Source organism: Papaver somniferum, chromosome 1 (assembly GCF_003573695.1).
Source record: "Papaver somniferum cultivar HN1 chromosome 1, ASM357369v1, whole genome shotgun sequence".
In the NCBI taxonomy this organism is placed as follows: Eukaryota; Viridiplantae; Streptophyta; class Magnoliopsida; order Ranunculales; family Papaveraceae; genus Papaver; species Papaver somniferum.
The window spans coordinates 239868548-239893294 of record NC_039358.1 but is presented as its reverse complement, the minus strand read 5'-3'; the positions used below and the strand labels follow the sequence as shown (position 1 = coordinate 239893294).

General features: G+C 37.6%; 1 protein-coding gene across 1 annotated transcript; it reads left to right on the top strand.

The window, feature by feature from the left end:
* Positions 1-2497: 2497 nt before the first annotated feature.
* Positions 2498-24694, top strand: LOC113321308 (serine/threonine-protein kinase TOR-like). Its single transcript, XM_026569208.1, has 57 exons — positions 2498-2891; positions 3882-4220; positions 4294-4368; positions 4667-4839; positions 4966-5064; positions 5292-5451; positions 5538-5681; positions 5781-5950; positions 6054-6258; positions 6437-6631; positions 7476-7628; positions 8747-8868; positions 9026-9125; positions 9206-9301; positions 9984-10114; positions 10771-10873; positions 11597-11782; positions 11852-11944; positions 12084-12119; positions 12452-12550; positions 12668-12766; positions 12872-13034; positions 13137-13261; positions 13374-13426; positions 13709-13832; positions 13933-14109; positions 14613-14765; positions 14839-14991; positions 15086-15157; positions 15275-15409; positions 15628-15689; positions 15872-15969; positions 16264-16373; positions 16495-16668; positions 16758-16823; positions 17235-17303; positions 17414-17524; positions 17768-17908; positions 18015-18143; positions 18263-18428; positions 18517-18731; positions 18906-19112; positions 19611-19724; positions 19810-20001; positions 20640-20720; positions 21130-21204; positions 21288-21354; positions 21435-21595; positions 21734-21907; positions 21985-22113; positions 22267-22350; positions 22434-22495; positions 22614-22686; positions 22785-22919; positions 23428-23601; positions 23693-23916; positions 24312-24694. Exons 1-57 carry the CDS (start codon positions 2733-2735, stop codon positions 24328-24330), a joined length of 7404 nt encoding a protein of 2467 aa, XP_026424993.1. The 5' UTR covers positions 2498-2732; the 3' UTR covers positions 24331-24694.
* The last annotated feature ends 53 nt before the right edge of the window (positions 24695-24747 follow it).

Sequence of the window (24747 nt, the reverse complement as noted above, 5' to 3'; positions counted from 1 at the left end):
TTTAAACTATGCATGAGTATTATAGTAACTTAAGCTTCATTAGGACACCCCTTATAATCTAACATTAGATGGCATAACAAGTTTATATACCCCAAAATATTCATGTATGCCCCCAAATGAGGGTCCAATTTTGTGCATGTTTGATTTTGTTGCATTAGCATAGAACCACAAAAAGTTCGCTCATGCAATATGTTGAGGCCATTGGTTTCTTTACAGCTTCAAAGTAATTTACCGCCAAAGTACTCATAAGATGAGGGGCACTCTGTCACGCCAGCAGTGGGCAAAATGTTATCTTGTAAGTCTTTAGTCTGGGCCCAGGAAGCTAGAAAAGCTGTAGTCGGCTGTATCAGTTCCGAGCCCATCATCAGTAGTGTTTGGGTGAACAACGGATGGGTGGATGCGTCATTTTTTTTTCCTAACTGATTTTTTTCTTCAAAAAACCTATAATACTGGGTTCGATTATGTCGCCATTTTTTTCTTAACCAATTTTTTTCTTCGGAAAATCTATATTTTTAGTTCGGTTATGTCACAATTTTTTCCCCTAACTAAATTTTCTTCAAATTACTTGTATTAAATTCGGTTCGAAAAAAAAACTAACTAACCGAACTCGGCTATTTTTTTTTATTTGGCCTAATCAAACTTAGTAAAAACAAATTAAAAAATTTAAACAATTATAAAAAAAAGTTAAACATTTTTTTTTAAAAAGATTTGATTTTAACCATTAACTAAAATATATGGATAAGGGTTGCTGAGTTTTACTTTATAATGACCTACCAAAGATGAAAGAATGGTCCCTTCAAAATTTTCATGGTCCCAAAAATATCATTTTGCTTTTTAGTCTGGATAGGGAATCGGATCAAGGCCGTGGTCCATTATGGGTCGTAAGAGCATCTCCAATGCAAGGGGTCAAGGTCATCCTACGTGGAGGTCTTATTTACACCTTTTTACTTGTGGGTCAGTTCTAAATGACAAAAAATAGTGAAGATAAAACGTTTTAGCTAAAATTCATTTCCACTCTCCAACGTCTTATTCAACACTTTTTATTTGAATTTAGAGATAAATTGATGATGTGGATCTAATACCGAAGGTCATGAAGAAGGTCTAATCTAAACTTTCTCACATACCCCCACTTAGCCTTATGACTTTAACACTCACGTTGGAGATGAAATTTCAGTGGAAAAGGTCTTAAATCATATGTGTTATGCTTTTTTAAGACCTTGAGCCATTGTATTGGAGATGCTCTAAGGACGGAACATGGCAAGGGTTAATCGCCTTACTTGCTAATACTTCATAGTTGATATCTTCTAAGCAATTTATTTTAATCATAAAATCGAATAATTTATTTTATGAGAAAACCTCAAATATGATGATCAACCCCTTAATAACTCAACATCATCGAATTAAGAGGGTATTTGGATGTCACTTAGGAGGTAATTTTTTAACTTAATTAAATAAAAAATTCAAACATCGGAAAGGGGATAAAATGTCAAAATAACTTTTAGTATATGAAAAAATTGGAACCCATCACAAATATCCAAGCTCTTAAGGACTCAGCAATGTCCATCAAAAGTACAAATTCTCTCGTAAAAAACATTTGTCGAAGGCTATCGTACCCCCAACAACCTCATCCATATCCATCCTACCAATTCCAACAACTATCCGGAGATTGATACTCATATTTCTCTTCACTGTCATGTTTTTGTAAATTTCTGGCATTTTTATTTCCGAATTTCCGGGTATTGCAAACTCTCTTGTAACAACCCTTTAGTAGATTAATAAGTACACATTTCAAAAAAGAAAGAAAAAAGAATTAGTATAAGAATAAGATTTGCAATTCAGAAAAGACTCCCAATTTGAGAGAGTTTGTTTTCCAAACAACAAGATTTGCAATTCAGAAAGGACAAGTTGGGCGCTTACCTAAATTGTAAGACTTATCAACTAAAAAAGGAATAATAAGAAAATATAATATTTTTTTTGTGAAACAAAAAAAGAGTTGATACATAGCTCATCATGGCTATTGAGAACAACTCGTGCATTTTAAAAGGTAACATTATTTTTGCTTCTAATTGCCAAACAAGCTAGTTAAAATTAAATCGAGGACTCAAATTTGGGAATTTTTTTTCCAAAAAGACTTATTTATTTTACAAAAGTAATACACCCTCCGTCTCTAAAAGATAGTCAGGTTTGTGTGAAAGAATATCTTTTTGGGAAACAATATTTTTTTTTTTGAGAATTTCTTTATATCAAGAAGATATTCTCACTTCTGGTTTTGATTGCCAAACATGCTCATCCGAGCAACAAAGCCAACGGTTGCCCCTCGTGAGCCGATAGTCCACCCTCCACAGGACCACATCACACACTTTGAGTTGACCCCAAAAAGTAAACAAGCCCTAAGATTTGCCAACAGAGCCAACTATGGCACGACACGTGACCCCCAAAAAGGTCGAGCTCAGCAACAACAACACTAGAAATGATCAAAACGACAGCGACAGAGAGAGAGAGAGAGAGAGAGCATTATCATATTATCTACCATAGTCAATTCTCTCCGAGAGACATGATTTTGTCCGTCTCCTCTACGAAAATTAGGGTTTTAGTTAGTCAATTAGGGGTTTTCATCATCAATTAGGGCTTCAAGGATCTTTCCATTCGGTAGAAAATCTCACAAATTATCGATTCAGACTGACAGCAATGTTGAAGTCTAGTTTTTAGGGATTCGTTTTTTTGGTGTCAAAATGGCGTCAGTTTCTTCATCTTCTTCTTCGCCATCTGTACGATTTGGTGGTAGTGGTAGTGGTGCTGCTGCTACTTCCGCTGTTACTGTTGGTTCTACTACTAGTGGAGAAGCTCTTACTAGAATACTTGCTAATCTTTCTACTAGAGGAAACCCTAAGGTATCACTTCTTCTTTCTTCTTTTTCTTCTTGTTCAATTTTGTCAATTCTACTGTTTGGAAGTTCAAATGTAGTTGTTTTTCAGGTTAATTTGGAAAATGAGGAACTCAAATTTTAATTGCTGAAAAACTCAAAATTAACTGACAATTTTGGATTTAAGAGTTCTGAATTTACTACTGAAACTTCAGAAATGGCATTTAGATACTCTAATGTTCAATATCATTACTTATCTATTAAAAGTGAATTTGGAGTTTCTGACCTAGTTTGGGACAGAGTTGTGATATTTTGAGGATTGTTGTTTTCTGTTCCCCATGTTGTATTATTGGATAGTTTGTTACGAATTGAGTTAGTTAACTGAGGTTATATGTGATTATGATGTTTTTGCTAGGAAGTCTTTATGGTAAGTTATGCTTGGTTTGAATGAATTGAATTATTGTGAGAAACATATTTCAGACATTACCATAATAAGTAAAGTTTTTTTTATATGTATCAACTTTATGTTCATGTGTTTTCACGTGTCATTTTAGTTGCCGATATGTACCATCATGAACAGGTTAGGAAGTAATCTACAACTACAAAGGCTACACATTGTTATGTATAAGTGGTGGTTATGGATATCATACAAGTGGGTACTGCTTTCTGATCTATTAAGTAATTTTGTTTCATGGAGCAAGAAATTGGCAAAGGAAACATCTTTTTAATGCTGGAGAAAGTTAGGTAGTTAACTTCTATTAAGTAACATCTAGTTAGTTGATCTTCCGGTTTTAATGTGGCTTGGGAGCCTTTATTTTTTATTTTAATTTTTATTCTAGATGTTTGTGTGGGCTCTATGCTTCTTCTTGGTTGTACTTTTGCTTATAAAATATAAATTAGTAAACAGATAAGTCGGCTCTGCCTGCTGTGTCCTTCACTTGCCACTAAAGAACTTCTCATATTTGAACTTTTTCAAAGGATGGGTGCATTGACCTTTTGTTAATCATTATGGGTGCAGGACGGTGCTGCATTAGCTTTGCGGAAACATGTTGAGGAAGTGGCTCGGGACCTTAGTGGGGAGGCTTTTTCTCGTTTCATGGATCAGTTGTATGATTGTTTCACCAGGTTATTGGAAAGTACTGAGGTTGCTGAGAATTTGGGAGCTTTGAGAGCCATTGATGAGTTAATCGATGTGACACTTGGAGAAAGTGCTTCCAAGGTGTCAAAATTCTCTAACTATATGCGCACCATTTTAGAGGTGAAGCGTGATCCTGAAGTTTTAATCCTCGCCAGTAGGGTGCTTGGCCATCTAGCTAGAGCCGGGGGAGCAATGACTGCAGATGAAGTGGAGTGTCAGGTTAGTTCTTATTTGTCCATTTTTTTGTGGTGTTTTGTTAGCGACAGAATTGTTAATATATTTGCTTCGCCAGGTTAAAATTGCAATGGGTTGGCTTCACAGCGATAGAGTAGAGTATCGTCGATTTGCTGCTGTCTTGATTCTGAAAGTAAGATCCTCTTACTGTTGACGTCAGTAAATTGTATATTTGGTTATTGTACTTTCAACTCCATAAGTTTGGTTCATTAGTTTATTTGGCTTAAACTGTCCTCATTGACCAAGTATTCATATAACCTAGATGTACTGTTGAAGTTGTTGTTAATTGGTTAACTGATTATTGGTCTCATGAAATTCGGTTACAGTTTTACAGACCGTTTTGTACGGCAATTAAAGATTCTCTCTTATGAAGATACTTTTAAATTTCGACATCAGGATACCTTCTGAAACATTTTTACTTCTGTTGTCAGGAAATGGCAGAAAATGCACCGACAGTTTTCAATGTATATGTGCCCGAGTTTGTAGATGCCATATGGGTTGCCCTCAGGGATCCAACTTTGGCTGTTCGTGAACGGGCAGTTGAAGCCCTGCGTGCTTGCCTTCGTGTGATTGAGAAGCGTGAGACTCGTTGGCGTGTGCAATGGTACGTGAGAACCACCAGACGTTGTAACTTAAAACTTACTTCTTTGAAGCATATATTAACTTATGCCATTTAATGTGTTTGTCTGCAGCACGTTTAAATAATTTTCACTCTCTTATCTTTTCATAGGTATTACCGCATGTTCGAAGCTACCCAAGCTGGATTGGGAAAGAATGCTCCAGTTCATAGCATACATGGTTCACTGCTTTCAGTTGGGGAACTTTTAAGGTTGGGGACTCTCCCGCCCTCCCTCCCTCTCTTCCTTCTTTTTCTTCTGCATGTGCATATTGGATCGTTTCTAGTAGTTTATGAGGTGTACCCCAAATCCAAATTCTTGCTGCTCTTTTATGAAGTGGATAAATGTCTTATGTGGTGCCTTGTCAAATAGCAGAATAGTGTTATATTATTAGATCATCAGGCACATTGAAGCTTACTTAAGCTTGATGATTTTTCAGGAATTCTGGTGAATTTATGATGTCAAGGTACAGAGAAGTAGCTGATATTGTTCTTGTGTACCTGGAGCACAAGGATAGGCTTGTTCGTCTAAGCATAACATCCTTGCTGCCTCGTATAGCTCACTTCCTACGTGACCGTTTTGTTGCAAACTATTTAAAGGTTTGTGCACTTGCATCCTTCCCGCAATGTTATAACTGATTTAATATACAGTGGTTGATATTATTGCATGTGATCTTCTGTAACAGATTTGCATGGATCATATTCTTGCTGTTCTACGGTTACCAGCTGAACGTGCCAGTGGGTTCATTGCTCTAGGAGAGATGGCTGGTGCTTTAGATGGTGAACTTGTCCACTATTTGCCGACAATAATGTCTCACTTGCGAGATGCAGTATGTGTCGAGCCCTTAACTATTTTTACACTTTAAAATCCCATCCGTTGCTTGTAGTAATGTGACAACTAATGGTCTGTATACTGTATGAATGTTTAGATTTCTCCTCGTAGAGGTAGACCCTCGCTCGAGGCTTTGGCTTGTGTTGGAAACTTTGCAAAGGCCATGGGACCTGACATGGAACCCCATGTTCGAAGTCTTCTGGATGCAATGTTTTCTACTGGTCTTTCTTCCACCTTGGCTGAAGCTCTTGAGCAAATAATTGTTGGGTATACAGTCAATTACCAATTTATTTCTCCTGCCAAAATAAGTTTATAGTTGTTTATTCATATTCCAAGAACTTGCTTTTTACATTGCGTTGGAACATTCCAGCATCCCGTCGCTGTTGCCTACTATCCAAGAGCGCTTGCTTGACAGCATTTCTCTAGCTCTTTCAAGGGCTCCTTTTCCTCATTCAAGGGCAGGTTTTGTAGTTGCTCGTCCAAATGTGATGAATAACCCCCGGCAAGTAACAGAGCTTAGTGGTTCGGCTCTCGTGCAGCTTGCTTTGCAAACACTTGGTCGTTTCAATTTCAAGGTGGGTTCAGTCATTTATTTGTTTATGTACCATGGTTCTAATGTTATCCGCTGTGAACCTGGTATCTGGTATCCTCAACCACGAGCTTGTTGGGTTTACTGCTATAGCAGGAGATGCTGCCCTATGCTTTTTCTCAGTCTTTCCAGTAGATTCACTGTGAAGCTATTTATTGTTGTAGGGCCATGAACTTCTCGAGTTCACTAGAGAATCTGTTGTTATATACCTCGAAGATGAGGATGGAGCTACCAGGAGAGATGCTGCCTTATGCTGTTGCAAGTTAGTTGCTAATTTCTTTTCTGGAGTAGCATGTGCACAGTTTAGTTCAAGTAGGTTGAGTCGAACTGGAGGAAGACGACGACGTCTTGTTGAGGAGGTCAGTGTCACCACTATTTGTTCCTTTTATGCTTCCTTCTGTTGCATTTGATCATTTATGTTCTACTGTCCCTTGCAGCTAGAGCAGTTCCATTATTCATATATTTTTCTTTTTCCTTTTTTACTATACATGCTTCCGTTTTGATGCATATTTTGTTTGACATGTAAATGTCATTGTAGTACCAATATAGAGATATGATCTATAGGACCATATGATGCTTCTTACTTATTTAAACTGGTACTTGTTTATGCTACTTCATTACGATGGAGAACCTTGTTGGTCTGTAGTACAACAGTATAACATTGTAACAACATATCATATTTCTTCTGGATTTCTTTGACTCTTCCACCTTATCTCTATTGAAATATTAAATCTTCTTATTAAGTGTATTTTGGATTATTATTATATGCTGCTAGCAGTTCATAGGTATTATTTTTTGGTAACAGTTCTATATGGTAGTTTTTTTACTTTATAAGTTGCTGATTTATTTTTTTACTAAAACAGTTGGTACGTATCCCCTGCTCCTGTCAATTTAATAAATATTACTTGATGCAACTAGTACGTTATACCTCGGTTTCCTTAGAAAACATCTCTGTCTGTAGTATAAAGGATCTACATGTTTAAACTTATAAGCATGTTTAAAGCTTGGTTTTGTTAATGTTTTCTACTCAGTAGAGTTAGTACCTCCTTATTATGTATCAGTTCATGACTTCATGTATCTTTTTGGCGGTTTGATAAGAGTTTTAGAACGGGATCATTTTTTTGTTTATGATGTGAATTAAACGTGGTTACATGGGCTGTTCATGCTATATATGCCTGCAGACCTAACTTGTCCTTATTGTAGATTGTCGAAAAGCTCCTGGTTGCAGCTGTTGCAGATGCTGATGTCAATGTCCGGCTGTCGGTCTTCTCTTCTCTACATGGAAATGGTGGGTTTGACGAATTTTTGGCACAGGCCGATAGTTTGACAGCTGTTTTTGTTGCTTTAAATGATGAGGTAAGGTCAAGTTCTATATTTGAATTGATGAAGTGAAAATCTGCATCTGTTAGCATATGGTAGCTAGTGAAAATATGTCATTTTCGTTTCTCTTCATGATAACTCAATCTTACATGATCTGCCGATTTCATAATCGTCTCAATTCTATGTTTTACCTTGGGATTGCCGTTTTCCATTGTTATCAGCATTTTTACTGATGAATTTCTGCTTATTGGACTCAGTTAATTTTCTTGTCAGCTTTTCTGCTTTATTATTTTTATCTACTAATTTATTTCGATCGCGGTTTGGTTTCATATGAAAGAGATTATTACATCCTCAAACTTAAACACTTGCATTTTAGGCCTGACGATGTGTCAGTTAGAGGTTCCGCGATACCTATAGTTCCTGATGTTTATTAGCTGATTTGACACTGCATAGACTGGTTGATTTTTTAGCCGAATAGAGTTTTCTGTGTGCTATTTTTGATCCAGACCTCCCACAGCGGTCCCAAATATGTGTACTCTTTAAATTAGATAAATTTGGACCAATTCGCATGTGTCCCATGTGTGGTATTTTTTGCAATTGTCTTCTTCTATTGAATATGTTTCGCTTTAATATTAGGAAGTTGGATTTGTCAGTTCGTCAAAAGTATGCCACCCAAGCCACATCGTGGTACCATACAAACATTAAACACCCAAGCGCATCTCCACAGTAGCATTAACTGCAGTTACTACTGAGGAGGACAGATTGGAAAATCTTGGCACTGCAGTGACCCTCCTTTGTGGGCCAGCACTTTAATTCAGCATCATTGTTCTTTGTCTCGCTTTTTAATAGTGAAGACATCAGTTAAAATATTAAAATGAAATATAAGGAATTTTAAAATGATACCAGTTACCATTTTTTCGATATGGTTGAAGTGTCTGTAGTCTGTCCTAAACCTGAAGTCAGTAAATTTCTTCGTATGGAAATCTGTTTCCTTGCATATGTTAATTATAATACAAAAAAGTGTTTGTTTTACGCCGACTTTCCTCCTCTCTCAAAATTCAAAAAATTTAATGACTGCTCCTCAATAATTATTGCTATTGCTTATTGAGTTTTCTCATTCTTTTTATGTGTTGTATTTTTTCCTACCACTACAGGATTTTGTTGTTCGAGAGTACGCAATCTCATTGGCTGGGAGGTTATCAGAAAGAAATCCAGCATATGTTCTTCCAGCACTTCGTCGCCATCTCATACAACTATTGAAGTATCTAGAACAAAGGTCGGATGACTACTAATAATTTCTAATTCCTACCAAATAGTGAAAAAGGAAGACATCATTTGTAGTAGTTGTTTTCATGCATGCAGAAAATCTATAATTTTTTGTTTTATAGTTCGCCTTAAATCTGCACATGTTGACATTTCTTGTTTGTCAACAGTGCCGATAGCAAATGCAGAGAAGAAAGTGCAAAACTATTGGGCTGCCTGATTCGAAGTTGTGAACGACTCATACTTCCATATATTGCTCCAGTACACAAGGTTTGTTTGTTTAGTGTTCGTTTTACATTTAACTCATCCAAATGAAATGTCTCATGCTGTCTGACCTTTATTTTCTTCAGGCACTTGTGGCAAAGCTTTGTGAAGCCCCTGGGGTGAATTCTAACAATGGTGTTGTCAATGGTGTTCTTGTTACTGTTGGGGAGCTTGCAAGAGTGGTGGGTGAAAATTTTTCTCAACTGTTGCTTGTAGAATATTCCTTATGCTCTCGAGCTCTACGTTTTAAATCATGGAACATACCGAAGAACTAAAGCTACACGCCTAGGACTGTCAGTCTGCGGTGAATTAGATGCTCACAACTTAATATTTTGAGTTTCATAAGCTGTACTGTTGCATCTTAGATGCTTCACCTCTCCAGGGATGTGCTAGCAAGAGCTGCTAGGTTAGCGACTATGATAAGTCTTTTCCTTTCTTTGGTATACCTGGACTCCTGGTCCTTTGGAATGCGAACTCCACCAAAAACTGTAAAGAGGCAGGGGGAAGTGAGATCGATAGTAACTTTTTATTCAGGTTGCTGATACCTTTTTAGTCTTGAGATAAAAAGGATTACCTTCCTTATTACTTATATTACAGGTCAACAGATTTAACCTGTTGGTTATCCTGGAGTGACTGCCTCCACTTGCTTTGGTACTTCAGTTTCCAAAGTGATGGGGGCGCATAGTTGATAGAAGATATGGATGCTTTTAAGATTATATATGTTAAAACAGCGAAGAGCACTGAGCAGTTAATCCCCCTTATGTATATCAATACTTCTTTCTGTATGATTTCATTAGACTAGTATCTCTGCAGTACTCTTTGAGTACCAAACTCTTATCATTGTTGCTGTGCTTTCTGGTGCAGGGTGGTTTTGCAATGAGGCAATATCTTCCTGAACTGATGCCACTAATTGTTGATGCCTTAATCGATGGTTCGTCTGTCCTAAAGCGTGAAGTGGCTGTTGCAACGCTTGGTCAACTTGTGCAGAGCACTGGGTATGCACCTTGTTTGAAATCACTGACGATTTTGCTAATGAAATTGTTTTAGTTAGCCCAACTAATTAATTGGGTCAATTTTGTCTCTCCAGACGATATTTCTTCTTGAATTAGGTGCATTTTTTTTTAATCTTCTTCAATTATATCAAACATTTAGGTCACACTTGGCTTTACTCTTTCTTAGTTGATTTGAGAAGGCTATGACTGGGTTTGATTGTAAAATTTTGTCGAAACAGGCTTATTATAACATTAGTGTTTCTTGGAGGAATCTAGATGGGGTTGTCTGGTCTAATACTCTTAGTTCTGGTGGTTGGCTTTGTTGGATATACGAACAACATCTTAAATGAACTTGTTCGGTTTGATGGTTTCAAGAATATTGAATTATTTATAGGTTGCCTGTTCAAAATAAATCTGTCCTTAATCGTTTCATATTTAAGTTGAGATTCACATCGGATACCTTAGTTTAAGATTAATGCCACTGCAGTGTACCCTTGCATTTTGTATACTTATTTTTTTTTCTTACATTTTTCCCCCTCACGGGTTCCAACAGGAAGCAGCGGATTTTTTGACGAAGTGTGATGATTGTCTTGCATTGGTGTTTGATGATTTCTAAAACTATTATATTAGATGATGACTTCTTTGTCTTGTTGTGGTAGGTATGTGATTGCTCCATATAACGAGTATCCACTATTGCTTGGTTTGCTATTAAAGTTGTTGAATGGTGAGCTGGCTTGGTCAACCAGGCGAGAAGTATTGAAGGTACTTGTCATTGGAATTCTAACAGGCTTTCTGAAACATTTTCTGATAACCTACATGTATTTTGTTGTTTGTTTTGATACAATCAGCTGGAACCTTCATGTAGTGTCACTTATAGCTATAGGGTTTTTGCCTCCAATTCTTTTATATATGCAGGAATCTAGAAGAATGTCTTAGTCATAGCCATGCATCATCTAACTAATCCATCATGAGTTATGTGAACACCAATACACCACCTTACGGCAACCTAGTACTACTTAAGCTTAATCCGGCATTAAACTTAATTACACGATCACTCCTTAATCACACCTTAATCCGGATTACGTTGAACGAATCAATAAATAAACTAATCAGATGATTTGTTGCGTAAACCATAAAAACCCAACATGTATACCAGCATAAATTCAGCTAGAAGTTTTTACGCAACAGCTCAGCAAATCCACCAACAAAAATCCGACAGTTAATTCTGAACTTTGCTCCGCTACCAGCATCTCCAGTGTTAGCAAATGAACAGCCAAATGTGCCTGCTTTGGTCCAACGGTAACCAAGTAACGTGAGTAATCTTAGGAGCTTTAGAATCTCTATGTTCAAACCAAAAGAACAGTTTTGCCATATTCAGCTATTATTCTAGTTGACATTCACGTAACATAGATAGAATGGACTTAATATTCTGGTCATATAGTTAGTTACTTCTTTGCTGAAAAGGTTCTTGTCTTTCTTCATCAGGTTTTAGGGATTATTGGTGCTTTGGATCCTCATGTTCATAAACGCAATCAGCGAAGCTTGCCAGGGTCTCATGGAGAAGTTATCCGTGCAGCTTGTGATACAAGCCAACACATTCGATCAATGGATGAGCTACCCATGGACCTTTGGCCATCTTTTGCCACATCAGAAGAGGATTATTATCCTACGGTAAATATCTAACACAGAGTTTAGCATATCTTATGTTCACGTTTTTTTAATATGAGTTTCGATAAACAGGTTGCAATCAGTTCACTCATGCGGATTCTTCGGGATCCCTCTCTTGTAAGCTATCATCAAAAGGTGGTTGGTTCTCTTATGTTTATATTCAAGGTACAATATCTTTTCCTGTACTTAGCATTTCGTCTCTAAAGTCTGTACTTGCGAGTTACTTTCTTTTTGTTGTTCCGCGTAATTCGTTGTACAATAATGCTATCTAACCAGTTATGGTTTTGTTTTCTTGTGAGATTAGTCCATGGGCCTTGGTTGCGTTCCTTATTTACCAAAGGTCAGTTCATATTTGAGCTTAACTTTGTGTTTAGCGCATTTCAGTTTTTGTTTTTTTCTTTTAAGAAAAATGCCTTTTGTGAATCAGTCGTTTCCTTTTGGAATGCAAATGTTATGTGTCCTCCGTGATTTGCCACATCATTTTTCTAATAGTGAAGTGTGATATCTTATTGAGGGTTTGAACCTTGAAAGATATTAAGCAAAGACTGATGACCTATTTTCCCTTTACCACTCGAAACTGTGAAACCGAGTCAGGGTTTTGTCCCAAATCTTTTAAGTAGATGCGACCACTATTGAGTTTATTGCATAATAGTTATCGATTTCTTTGTGTAGGTGTTGCCTGATCTTTTCCACACCGTTCGCACATGTGAAGATGGACTGAAGGAGTTTGTAACATGGAAGCTTGGGACATTGGTATCTATTGTGCGCCAGGTAAAATTGAACCATTGACGGCACCATGATCTCATGCCAATTTGCAGGCATGCTATTTTCTGATGGTTCTGTGATTTTTATGGAAATCTCATTAGTTTTTGTATTATGTTTGTGCAGCATATACGCAAGTATTTGCCAGAATTGCTGTCTCTTATATCTGAATTATGGTCATCTTTCAGTTCGTCAACATCTAATCGTCCTTTGCATGGCTCACCTGTAAGTGTCGAAACTTCATGATATTAAGCAGGTTGACAAATATTGCAAATTTGTAATATTCTTGTGGGTTATATTAATTGAGGAATTCTCTCTTCCTTCTCACAGGTTCTGCACCTAGTAGAGCAGCTTTGCTTATCGCTGAATGATGAATTTAGGACATATCTACCTGTTATTCTTCCTCGATGTATTCAAGTACTCAGTGATGCTGAGCGGTTTAATGACTACTCCCATGTTCTTGATATTCTGCATACCCTTGAAGTGTTTGGCGGTTCGTAGTGTTTAACTCTATTGCTGTTTATTATGTTTGTCTCAGTCGTTCACTTTTAGTTTTATCTCTTTACAAGTCGTCAATTTGGTTGTTGGGTTACAGGGACTTTGGATGAGCACATGCATTTACTTCTTCCTGCACTCATTCGATTGTTTAAAGTGGATGCTTTAGTGGATATTCGGCGTGCTGCTATTAGGACTCTTACAAGGTTGATCCCTTGTGTGCAGGTAGTTCACTACTTCTTTTTGGTTTTGCATAGTTTTTGAGCATGTATCTGGTGATCCATGTGGTAGTTGTGTTCTTACATATGTTTTTTTCACACATCTATTCCTTTTCCAGGTAGCTGGACACGTATCATCCCTAGTGCATCATTTGAAGCTTGTCTTGGATGGGTAAGTTAAAAAATAGTGTGTTTACCAATTCAAATATCTGCTTAGAATTAGAGTTCTTCTCGGTTGGGGTGTGTCATATTGTACAAACAATGACAACTTGATTGTAAAATTTAAAACAACCGTTTACTGTCATGGGTTATGTTTACCAAGAAGCACTCGGTTATTCATGCATGCTGAGACTTACAAGTCTCGAAAGGACAGTTAGATTTCCTGCACCCTTTTGGTCTTCAAAATCTGTTGCGGCTTATTTTTTCTGCTGTTACTTAAGTTTTTCATTTGCAGAAAAAACGATGAACTCAGGAAGGATGCTGTTGATGCCCTTTGCTGCTTGGCGCATGCTCTCGGGGAGGACTTCACTAATTTCGTGCCATCAATCCATAAACTTCTACTGAAACACCGTTTGCGGGTCTTCTTCTAAACCAGAGTTTCAAAGAACTTCTTTAATCGGTCTTTTCTTCTAACTGTTTCTCATAAGAAGTTTTTGATACTATGAGTTATATTTTCAGCATAAAGACTTTGAGGAAATGGAAGGGCGTCGGCGTAGACGTGAGCCATTAATATTAGGGAATTCTGCTGATAGATTGACTCGAGCAAATCCTGTTGAGGTCATAAGTGACCCTTTGAATGATGTTGAGAACTTTGAGGAGGGACCTGAGATGCACAATCAACTAAGAAGCCATCAAGTAATTTCTTTTATATATCAGTGCTGGATGACATGTCTGTATCATGGTACTCTTATGTGCTTACATGCTTATATCAATTGCATATCTGTCAGATTTCAGTCTTAGAAACTTAGAAACTTAGTCAAATTACTCCTGGTACTTTAACGCGGCCTTCTTATTTATTGCTGGGATATTACTCTCCGGGGCTTTGTTGACTTACATATTAGGAAAACTTTATTTCTCTGATTCGGTATTTCCCGCAGCTTAGTACAAAAACATGTTATAAGTACGTCCTTTTAGTCTTGACTTCATCTAACATGAAATGTGCCGCATTTCACAGTAGGGATTCAGAGTACGGTCCTTAAGGTTTGACTTGCACTTAGATCTTCACTTTCTTAAAACCTTTTGGGAATTGGTACGGAGGTGTGGGTTTGTGACACTAAATATGTTGCCCTTCTCGTTGCTGTTTTAGCTTGTATATTTTTCTTTTGTCGGATGAATTCTTACATTTATTAGTTCCTTAGGTTAACGACGGTCGATTAAGGACAGCTGGTGAAGCTTCTCAACGGAGTACCAAGGAAGATTGGGCAGAGTGGATGAGACATTTTAGTATTGAACTTCTCAAAGAATCTCCATCCCCTGCTTTACGAACCTGTGCAAGGCTTGCACAATCGCAGGTGGTGCATGAAAAAATTTAATGTTTTTCCATTATCTGTACTTGGAGTTTTGTTTCTGACTTAGATAATGCAGCCTTTTGTTGGACGGGAGCTGTTTGCAGCTGGTTTTGTGAGTTGCTGGGCTCAACTGAATGAAACTTGTCAGCAACAGTTAGTTCGTAGTTTAGAGATGGCATTTTCATCTCCAAATATTCCTCCAGAAATTCTGGCAACACTTCTTAACTTGGTAAGTATTTTCTGATGTGTACTTGTGGTTCTCACAATTTTACTATATCAAATGCTGAACTATCTAAAAAACTTAGTACTCCTGAACTTTGCAGGCTGAGTTTATGGAGCATGATGAAAAACCTCTCCCGATAGATATTCGACTCCTTGGTGCTCTTGCAGAAAAGGTAATGTTATTTTTTGGTTGGACAGGTATTTTATCAGTGTGCTAGCTAACATACCTGGCATATTTCCCCTTTCCATTGTATTATTGATGCCTCTACTGAAGCCAAATTTCTTCTCAGTGTCGAGCATTTGCAAAGGCTCTGCATTACAAGGAGATGGAATTTGAAGGTGCCCGCTCCAAGAAGATGGATGCTAACCCAGTCGCTGTTGTTGAAGCTCTTATACATATAAATAACCAGTTGCACCAGCATGAGGTCTATTATCCTCTATGTTACAGACTTCAAATGAGTTTTATACTTCCTCTGTTTTTGGAAAAGAGTTACTATCACTTTTTCAATTTGGCCTATTTTTAGGCTAAAATGAAAAAGTGATAGTACCTCTTTTCCGGAAATGGATGTAATATATATTATGCATGGTGTTCTAGATAATTTCCCATGAGACTTCCCCTTTTAATCAAGGTTTTTATCTCCAGGCTGCTGTTGGAATACTGACTTATGCTCAGCAGGATTTGGACGTTCAACTGAAGGAATCCTGGTAATTCAAGCCTTGATGTTTATGTGACAATTTCCGTAGTTATCCTTTCTATGTAATGACCGGACCTCTGTTGCCCTGCTAAAGCCTAGAGTTTTAGGACTTGCTGACATTAAACATTCTCTATTCATTTTATTTTATTGGAGTAATTTGTTCATCACTTTATCTTGTTCTATGGTTCTTAGGTATGAAAAACTGCAGCGGTGGGACGATGCTCTCAAGGCGTACACTGTCAAAGCGTCTCAGGCAGCTAGCCCCCATGTCATTTTGGATGCTACATTAGGTTTGTATTTATTGCATGTTGTCTTGTTTGCATCTTTCTTTCCCTAGTGTTGGAGTTTTCTTCGAAAGCAATTCTAGAAATTAGCAACATATAAGCATCAGATGTTCTTAACTTAAGAGAAGCCAGTAAGCATCAGATATCCAATGTGCAATTTTCAGCCTTTTATATGGGCCCTTGTCTTCCTTTTTTTTTTTTCTTAAATAATAATAATAAGTTCTCTAATTATTTATCACATATGCTGACCTTCTGTTGTGAATACGGTGCTTAGCTTCTTTTTTTGTATACATGTTTCAGGTAAAATGCGATGCCTAGCTGCACTAGCTCGATGGGAAGAACTTAATAACCTCTGCAAGGAGTTTTGGACCCCTGCGGAGCCTGCAGCTCGACTGGAAATGGCACCTATGGTATGTGTTTAATAATTTAGCTTAACTTGTATGAGTGTATTTTAAAGGCTTAGTTGCTGGGTTGTTAACTTGTTTGGGTGTGTTTCTATGTTCCACTTACATATATGATGTATTTGTCCAGGCTGCTAGTGCTGCTTGGAACATGGGGGAGTGGGATCAAATGTCAGAATATGTTTCTCGTTTGGATGATGGGGATGAAACCAAACTTCGGATTCTAGGGAACACTGCTGCAACTGGTGATGGAAGTAGTAATGGTACTTTCTTTAGGGCTGTTCTGTTAGTTCGTCGTGGGAAGGTGAGAATCTTTGTTATGGCTGATCATCATTCCTGTTTTTTATCTTATGATTTTGATCTGTGTAAGGTGCTAAATTTTCTTTCTTACAGTATGACGAGGCGCGTGAGTTTGTAGACAGAGCAAGGAAATGCTTGGCAACAGAGCTCGCAGCACTGGTAAATTTCTTTATACTGCCCAACCCGTGCTTTGCAACTGGCTCGGTAGTTAGGGGTGGATTTGTAGGGTTCTTCTTGAAAAGAATATTAGCAGGTTGAACTTGAAAAGTTCAGGGAATGTACAGTTATCTTATTTATAGGGTTAAGCACATGAGTCAGTATGTCATTAGCTTTCTCATTTACTAGGATTGCAACTTTTAAGTGGTTTCAACTTAATCTTTGTGCATCCTCCTCAAAGTCATCCATAAAATTTCAGTTTATATATGTTCTCCTTGTTTTTCGCTTTTAGCACCTGGATGTCAATTTTTTTGTCGGAAAAAATCAACAGCAAACTGTAACAACAATTTGTTTTTCTTCACTCACATGATATCTGATTTATGGTATGTATCTAAGAAGTTTCACCTCCTTTAGGTCCTTGAGAGTTATGATCGTGCATACAGCAACATGGTACGAGTTCAGCAGTTGTCTGAGTTAGAGGAGGTATTCTCCATCTTTCATCTTGTGGGCATTACTGTGTTGAGTTGGATTTCATTTCTAGAATCATGCCATACACTGTTCTTACAGCTAAATTTCTATGTTAATTGTGACAGGTCATTGATTACTGTACTCTTCCTCTGGAAAACCCAGTTGCTGAAGGACGGCGTGCCCTTATTCGTAATATGTGGACTGAACGTATACAAGGAACAAAGCAGAATGTAGAGGTGGATAAGCTTTTATTTTCCTCTCTGTTTTATGATTATCTTTTCTCCATTTCAAAGATTTATTGTTCTGAAGATGTGAAATTGTTGACCTTCATGATGCTTACTGTTTGAAGGCAGTCCTTTTGTCTATGCATGTTTTACTGTTGGTGCTTAGCTTCTTCGTCATCAACTGTTTTTTTTTTTTTTTGCACCATTATTTTGTACCTTGATGTTTTTCCTTCTGGCTATTCTTAAATTGTACAGGTATGGCAAGCGCTTCTCTCTGTCCGAGCACTTGTGCTACCCCCGACAGAAGACATAGACTCTTGGCTTAAATTTGCTTCTCTTTGCCGAAAAAGTGGTAGGATTAGTCAGGCGCGATCTACTTTAGTCAACCTTTTACAGGTTAGTGGTGCACGTTGGATGTGGAAAAAATTACGGTGTGAGTTGTTATTATTTTATTGTTCGTAAGGTATCTCATTTTTCGTCATATAATGTATTCACTAAACAGTACGACCCAGAAACTACTGTGGGAGATTTGCCATATCACGGGCCTCCACAAGTGATTCTGGCCTACTTAAAGTATCAATGGTCTCTTGGGGAAGATCTGAAACGATATGAATCATTTGCAAGGTTGCAGGTACCAGAAATACCTTATTTTTCGAATCCTTTAAATGAACAATTCGTTTACTCGGGGACTACTTTTGGTATAATTTTTGTGTAGCCTTTATTTAATTGTCAGTTGTTCGTCTCTTTTAGGATCTTGCTTTAGAGCTTTCTGGAGCAATGAACAGTTCGCCAAGGCTGCCAGTTGGTTCAGTTAATTCTTCAAGTTTTCGTATCCCCCTTATGGCCCGTGTTTATTTGAAACTCGGGACTTGGCAGTGGGCACTTTCTCCAGTGTTAGATGATGACACCATACAAGGTTGTTAATATTTCACGTGACTTATTTTCTTTTTCTTTTCTTATGACAGTAATTTATCTGTATGCTAATTGACTGTTGTGGTCAGCAGAAATCCTTGTTGCATTCCGATGTGCCACTGAATGTGCAACTGATTGGTCGAAAGCATGGCACAAATGGGCACTATTCAATACTGCAGTTATGTCTCATTACACCATAAGAGGGTTCTCTGATTTAGCTGGGCAGTATGTTGTAGAAGCTGTTACTGGTTATTTCCACTCAATTGCATTTGCAGCAACAGCAAAAGGAGTGGATGATAGTTTACAGGTAAAATAGTTCACCTGGTGGGCGTGTTTCATATCTGCAGCTCATACTAGGGTTTAACCAAAAAAAATCAGTATACTACATCTAAACTGTTTGGTTGCGGAATTTCTTTCTCCTCATTATAATTACTCTGATTTGCTTAAAATGGTCTTTACTGCGCCGATAATTTTCCTCCAGGATATTCTTCGTCTTCTCACGTTGTGGTTTAGCCATGGAGCTACAGAGGAGGTTCAATTGGCACTGCAGAAAGGATTTGATCATGTTAATATCGACACATGGCTTGTTGTGTTGCCTCAAATAATTGCTAGAATACATTCAAATAACGATGCTGTGAGAGAACTCATACAATCACTTTTGGTGCGGATAGGTCGGGGACATCCACAGGTTTGCCTTCAGTTGTTCCAGAATCTTTTTCTTTGGACTTAGGTAAAATGCGGAACATGGGTTTATTTGTCCTCTGACACATCAGACCATCAACTGTTGACTAGATTATGGGTTTATTTGTCCTCCGTTTCTCCATTAAATAGGTTTCCCATTTTAGGGGAAAGTATAAATAAGCAACTCAGGCAAAACCTTAGGCAACTCAAGCAAAACCTTTATACTTCTGTCACACGGGTCTTCTCAGTTTGACTCCGTCAAATGCTTAGATTCTGCTGACTGCATCTCGGGTCTATATGTAAGTGTTTTGGATTTTTCTGGATTTAGCAGATGCTACAGTGACCCTTACCATTAGTTATACCTTTTTGGAAATAATTGATGTCTAGTCTTATAATGCATTGACCGTTTGTCTACTAGTGTCTATCATCTCTTTTTTGGAAACCCTGAAAAATGATGCACCTTTTGGGTCACACATTAAGAAATATAAATGGATTCCCGTGACAGGCTCTGATGTACCCCCTTCTCGTCGCATGTAAATCGATAAGCAATTCACGCCGAGCTGCAGCACAAGAAGTGGTTGATATAGTTAGGCAGCATAGCGGTGTACTTGTGGATCAGGTGACAGTAAATTCTGCGTTTTCTACATATTTGAACTCCTAATGCTACTGCTTGTTTTTTTTACCATGAGATGCTATTAATGCAGGCACAACTCGTCTCCAAAGAGTTAATTAGGGTTGCAATACTTTGGCACGAAACGTGGCATGAAGCTCTTGAAGAAGCCAGCAGGCTCTACTTTGGTGAACACAACATCGAAGGGATGTTGAATGTTCTGGAGCCACTGCACGAAAGGCTCAAGGAGGGGGCAAGCACTATTAAAGAACAGACCTTCATTCAGGTAGTTGTCTAATTCCCTAGATTTGTATTTTCCAAAAACTGTTGCTTGGTGTTCTAGCTTAGAGCTAGGTGAACTGAATCGTTATTGATGGATTTGGTAACGTGCAATTACGTCCCAAATCCCAATCATAAATCGTGTTTCAAATTTAATGTATTTTCAGCTCAAATTGTGTCTGCTGTTGGTGTGAGCGAATGAGTTTTTAAGTAGAAACCTGGTGTGTTGGTTGAATTTATTGATAGCTCAAAGAGTAAGGATTTTTAGATTGTGCGTTTATGACCTCAAAATATTAACAATACTTCTAGGATTTTTAGACTCTGAACACTGATTCCCTCCAAGATGGCTAGTCGTGTTTGGTACCCCAATGAGGGTTGAGGTCTGCTTTGCTAGATGTCTTATCGGCCATGTCGCCAATACCGTACATCTTTTGAAGGTTAAGTTCCTCATGTTATAAACTGTATTGTTACTGCATTTGCAACTTATGGTGAGTTGGAGTTTTGGTAAAGAATAGTTTCTTGTAATCTTTGAGCATATGGAGCAAGTTTTTGTTTGACATGTTGTAGAAGCATAAGCAATTCATACAAAAGTTTTAAATATTATATTTTTGTCTGTTGTTTGACCTTCATTTATTTTGGATGCAGGCATATGGTCATGAACTACAGGAGGCCTATGAATGTTGCATGAAATATAAGAAGACTGGGAAGGATGCTGAACTTACTCAGGTATCATGGCTCATCCATAAATTCGGCATGCACCTTTTCGTGTACTTGTGTTTCGTCTGGGTCTGATTTGTTTCTCCGTTAGTGTAGAAATTTGATGCTTCTTTTTTTATCACCAGTTTCTTTAGTTAATTGTTTTAACACAACAAAGGGTGTGCCTGTACATGCTGTCTACGTTATATTTTTGGGTCATGTTGCTTCTCGAGTGTATTAAAGAAGTGTTATTGCTATGCCTCATGGTGATCGTGGTCACTTCTTTATGTTGACAAGTCATTAAAGATTTATTAAATTGTTTCTTGAATCCAACTTTCCAATTAGTGTATTCAATGGTTTATTTTGTTATTTTTGCAACTTAATCAGCAGCAATTATATTTTTGAAACTGCTATTGAGCATTAAATATCTATTTGACAGGCTTGGGACTTGTATTATCATGTATTCAGACGTATTGACAAGCAGCTTCCCAGTCTTACTACCTTAGATTTACAGGCAAGGAACTCATGTAATTCTTGCATTTCCGTTGTTTCTTAATGATCTTACTCTGGTTATCTCAACTGCTCCGTATACTGCAGTCTGTTTCACCAGAGTTGCTTGAATGCCGCAACTTAGAGCTCGCTGTGCCAGGAACATACCGTGCAGGTGATTGGACATATCTGTTGGACTTGTATCCTTGTATCCTTTATAGTTAACTGAATTTAGTGTTGACTTTCGTATTTCAGGGTCACCTGTTGTTACCATTGCTTCATTTGCGCCACAGCTTGTTGTGATAACATCTAAACAGCGTCCCCGCAAGTTGACAATTCATGGGAATGATGGAGAAGATTATGCTTTTCTGTTGAAGGGGCATGAAGATTTGCGTCAAGATGAGCGTGTCATGCAGGTATTTCTTTCATATAGACTTTGCCTCACCTTATGTTTCCTTAGAAATTAAGATGAAATTCAAGGGTTTTTTTTCGTTCTTTCCGTTCTTTTCATTTTTTGTATAATGCTGTACCTACTAACAGTGTTTCTTTTTTAGCTTTTCGGTCTGGTTAATACCTTGTTGGAGAACTCAAGAAAAACTCAAGATAAGGATCTTTCTATTCAGCGCTATGATGTCATCCCATTATCCCCAAACAGTGGGTTGATTGGATGGGTTCCACATTGTGATACTTTTCACCATTTGATTCGAGAATACAGGGACGCCAGAAAGGTTAGTCCACAGTTTCTTCATTTTTTCATTGAATAAATAAACTCAGCAAGATATTATTTGATGAGTTTTTATCACAGATCACCTTAAATCAAGAGCACAAGCTTATGTTGGCTTTTTCTTCGGATTATGATCATTTGCCACTCATCGGTAAAGTCGAAGTGTTTCAGCATGCCTTAGAAAATACTGAAGGCAACGACTTGTCAAGGGTATGGTACCACCTTACTCTGTAAAACTTAAGTCGTGGTATGGATGCTCTGTTTTCCCGTGTTATTCGAGGAATCTTCCTGGTTTGGTTTCTCTTTTGTGTATGTAAGAATTTGAATGTCATGTTTTCTGAATTCTTTTGTTGAATATTGTAGGTTCTGTGGTTAAAGAGTCGCACTTCCGAGGTTTGGTTAGACCGTAGGACAAATTACACTAGAAGCTTGGCTGTCATGAGCATGGTATTTATTCCTCATGTCTAATTTCTGAGCCGTCATCTGATCCTTTATGTGAAGCTTACAAATTGTTTTATTCATTGATACAGGTAGGTTATCTCCTTGGATTAGGAGACAGACATCCAAGTAATCTTATGCTACATCGTTATAGGTACTTCTTGAGATCTGCATTTTTTTCTCAAAGATGTAGACAATCTAAGATAGTTTTTCGGACATACACTCTGAGATATAGACTTGCAATTTTTACATCAATCGTGATTTTTTTGTAGTGGAAAAATCTTGCATATTGATTTTGGGGATTGCTTCGAAGCTTCAATGAACAGAGAAAAGTTCCCAGAGAAGGTGCGCTGTCGGCCGTTCCAATGATAATGCATACCTGTTTTCGATTTTAAGTTTTTCACTTTTTTACGGATTTCGAACATTGATGTACGATGAAACAGGTTCCATTCCGTTTGACAAGAATGCTAGTGAAAGCAATGGAGGTTAGTGGGATTGAGGGTAACTTCAGATCGACTTGCGAGAATGTGATGCAAGTGCTGCGAACAAATAAGGATAGTGTCATGGCGATGATGGAGGTATGTAAACAAAGATTTCTTTTGATCTGTTAGTAAATCACTTTGTTCAAGTATGATAACCTCATGTCAGTGTCAACGGTTCAGGTAACTGGAAAACAGTGACAATCTGACCACTGAAACATTCGAAAGACAAATAAAGGGAAAGTGTTAATATGATCAAGATGTTTACAGAGAAGCTAAATGAGACATTTAAATATTTCATATATTGTTTTGGTTTTGGTAGTGCCTGCAAAGCAACTGCCTTAGTTGAAAAGCATATCCATGAACAGTTAGATTTATCTCGCAATAAACCCCTTCCCTTGGTAGTGATTAACTAATAACTTGATCTCCTTGACTTTTATTAACTTTAGTGGTTAGATCATAAAAGCTATAGTACTCTGGGTATATTGCACTAGGTTAATATTGGTCTGTTTGTTCATAACTGTGACGCGTTTAATCACATATTGACCCTGTGTTGTGGCCTTTTATGGTATATCTAAAGTTGGTTTATCCTTCTATTTGTTTGCAGGCTTTTGTACATGACCCTCTCATAAATTGGAGACTTTTCAATTTTAACGAAGTTCCTCAAACGTCAAACCCCACAAGTACTCATGTCCAGCCAGCTGTAAATACCGAGGAACCTGTGCCGGATAGGGAGCCGGCTCAACCTCAAAGGGGTGCTAGGGAAAAGGAACTTCTTCAAGTAATTACCTTATTCCTTGTTAGCTTTATGGCATTCTAAAGATTGCATTAAGCCATTGATTCTTTTCCTAATTTGGCTCGTTGTTGTATAGGCTGTTAACCAACTAGACGATGCTAATGGAGTTCTAATTGAGCGCGCTAAGGTTGTGATGAGTCGAATGAGTAATAAGCTTACAGGGCGTGACTTTTCCACGGGTGCCACAATGACCCCTGGAGATGCTGGTGAGGTAGAACATGGGCTTTCTGTTAAACTCCAAGTTCAGAAATTGATCATTCAAGCTACATCACATGAGAATTTGTGTCAAAACTATGTCGGGTACGCACATTCTATCTATTTATTTTTATTTTCGGTTCTTTACAGCTGAATCAGTGGAAATTCAACTACATAATAGCATTTTGTTCTACTTCTTATTTTCAAATTAACCGGACTAAAATCCAACTGTGTAAGGTTATATATAAGTTCTGCATTTTTCGGTTATATTATATCTAAGTTGATAATCTTTGAAAATGTAAATATGGTTTAATACTTCAGTGGCATATATTCCAGTTGCAAGTGTTGTGATATACCCCAATTTTTGTGTGTGTTGTCACTGCTCAAGGAACTGCCAAATATCCTCGGTTTTTATGCTGCTGTTACAGAAACTCTTGTTCGCTTTATTTTTCTTGTTCTTTTAATTTGCATCCCTAATTGTGTTGTCTTCTATCGTTCAGGTGGTGTCCATTCTGGTGAACAGATGCTCTAGCATGCGTGTGTTTGTAAATTTGGGGTGTAAATAGTTACGATGGGCTTGAGCTCAGGAGGACTTCTTGTCATGGAATTATGTGTTTTTGTAATCATGTAAATATATGATGTATATACTTGATGAGAAAGACGGGTCATTTTGTAAATTTATTGTACTAACCATTTAAGGCAGATATCTCGGCGCTGTTGGCCGTTGGGTGTACATAGCTGGTCTTTGTTATTTGTTGTTAGGTTCAGATGTACATATGACCTCGTCATTTTTCTATGCCACTTAAAAAAATGTAGCTAGTTTACAGTATTTCTAATTAAACTCGAGAGTTTATTCATCTGAATTCACTCATCTGAGTTCCACAATTGAAGTTCATAAATTCCAAAAATACAATTTGAGCATTTTTACTCATAACT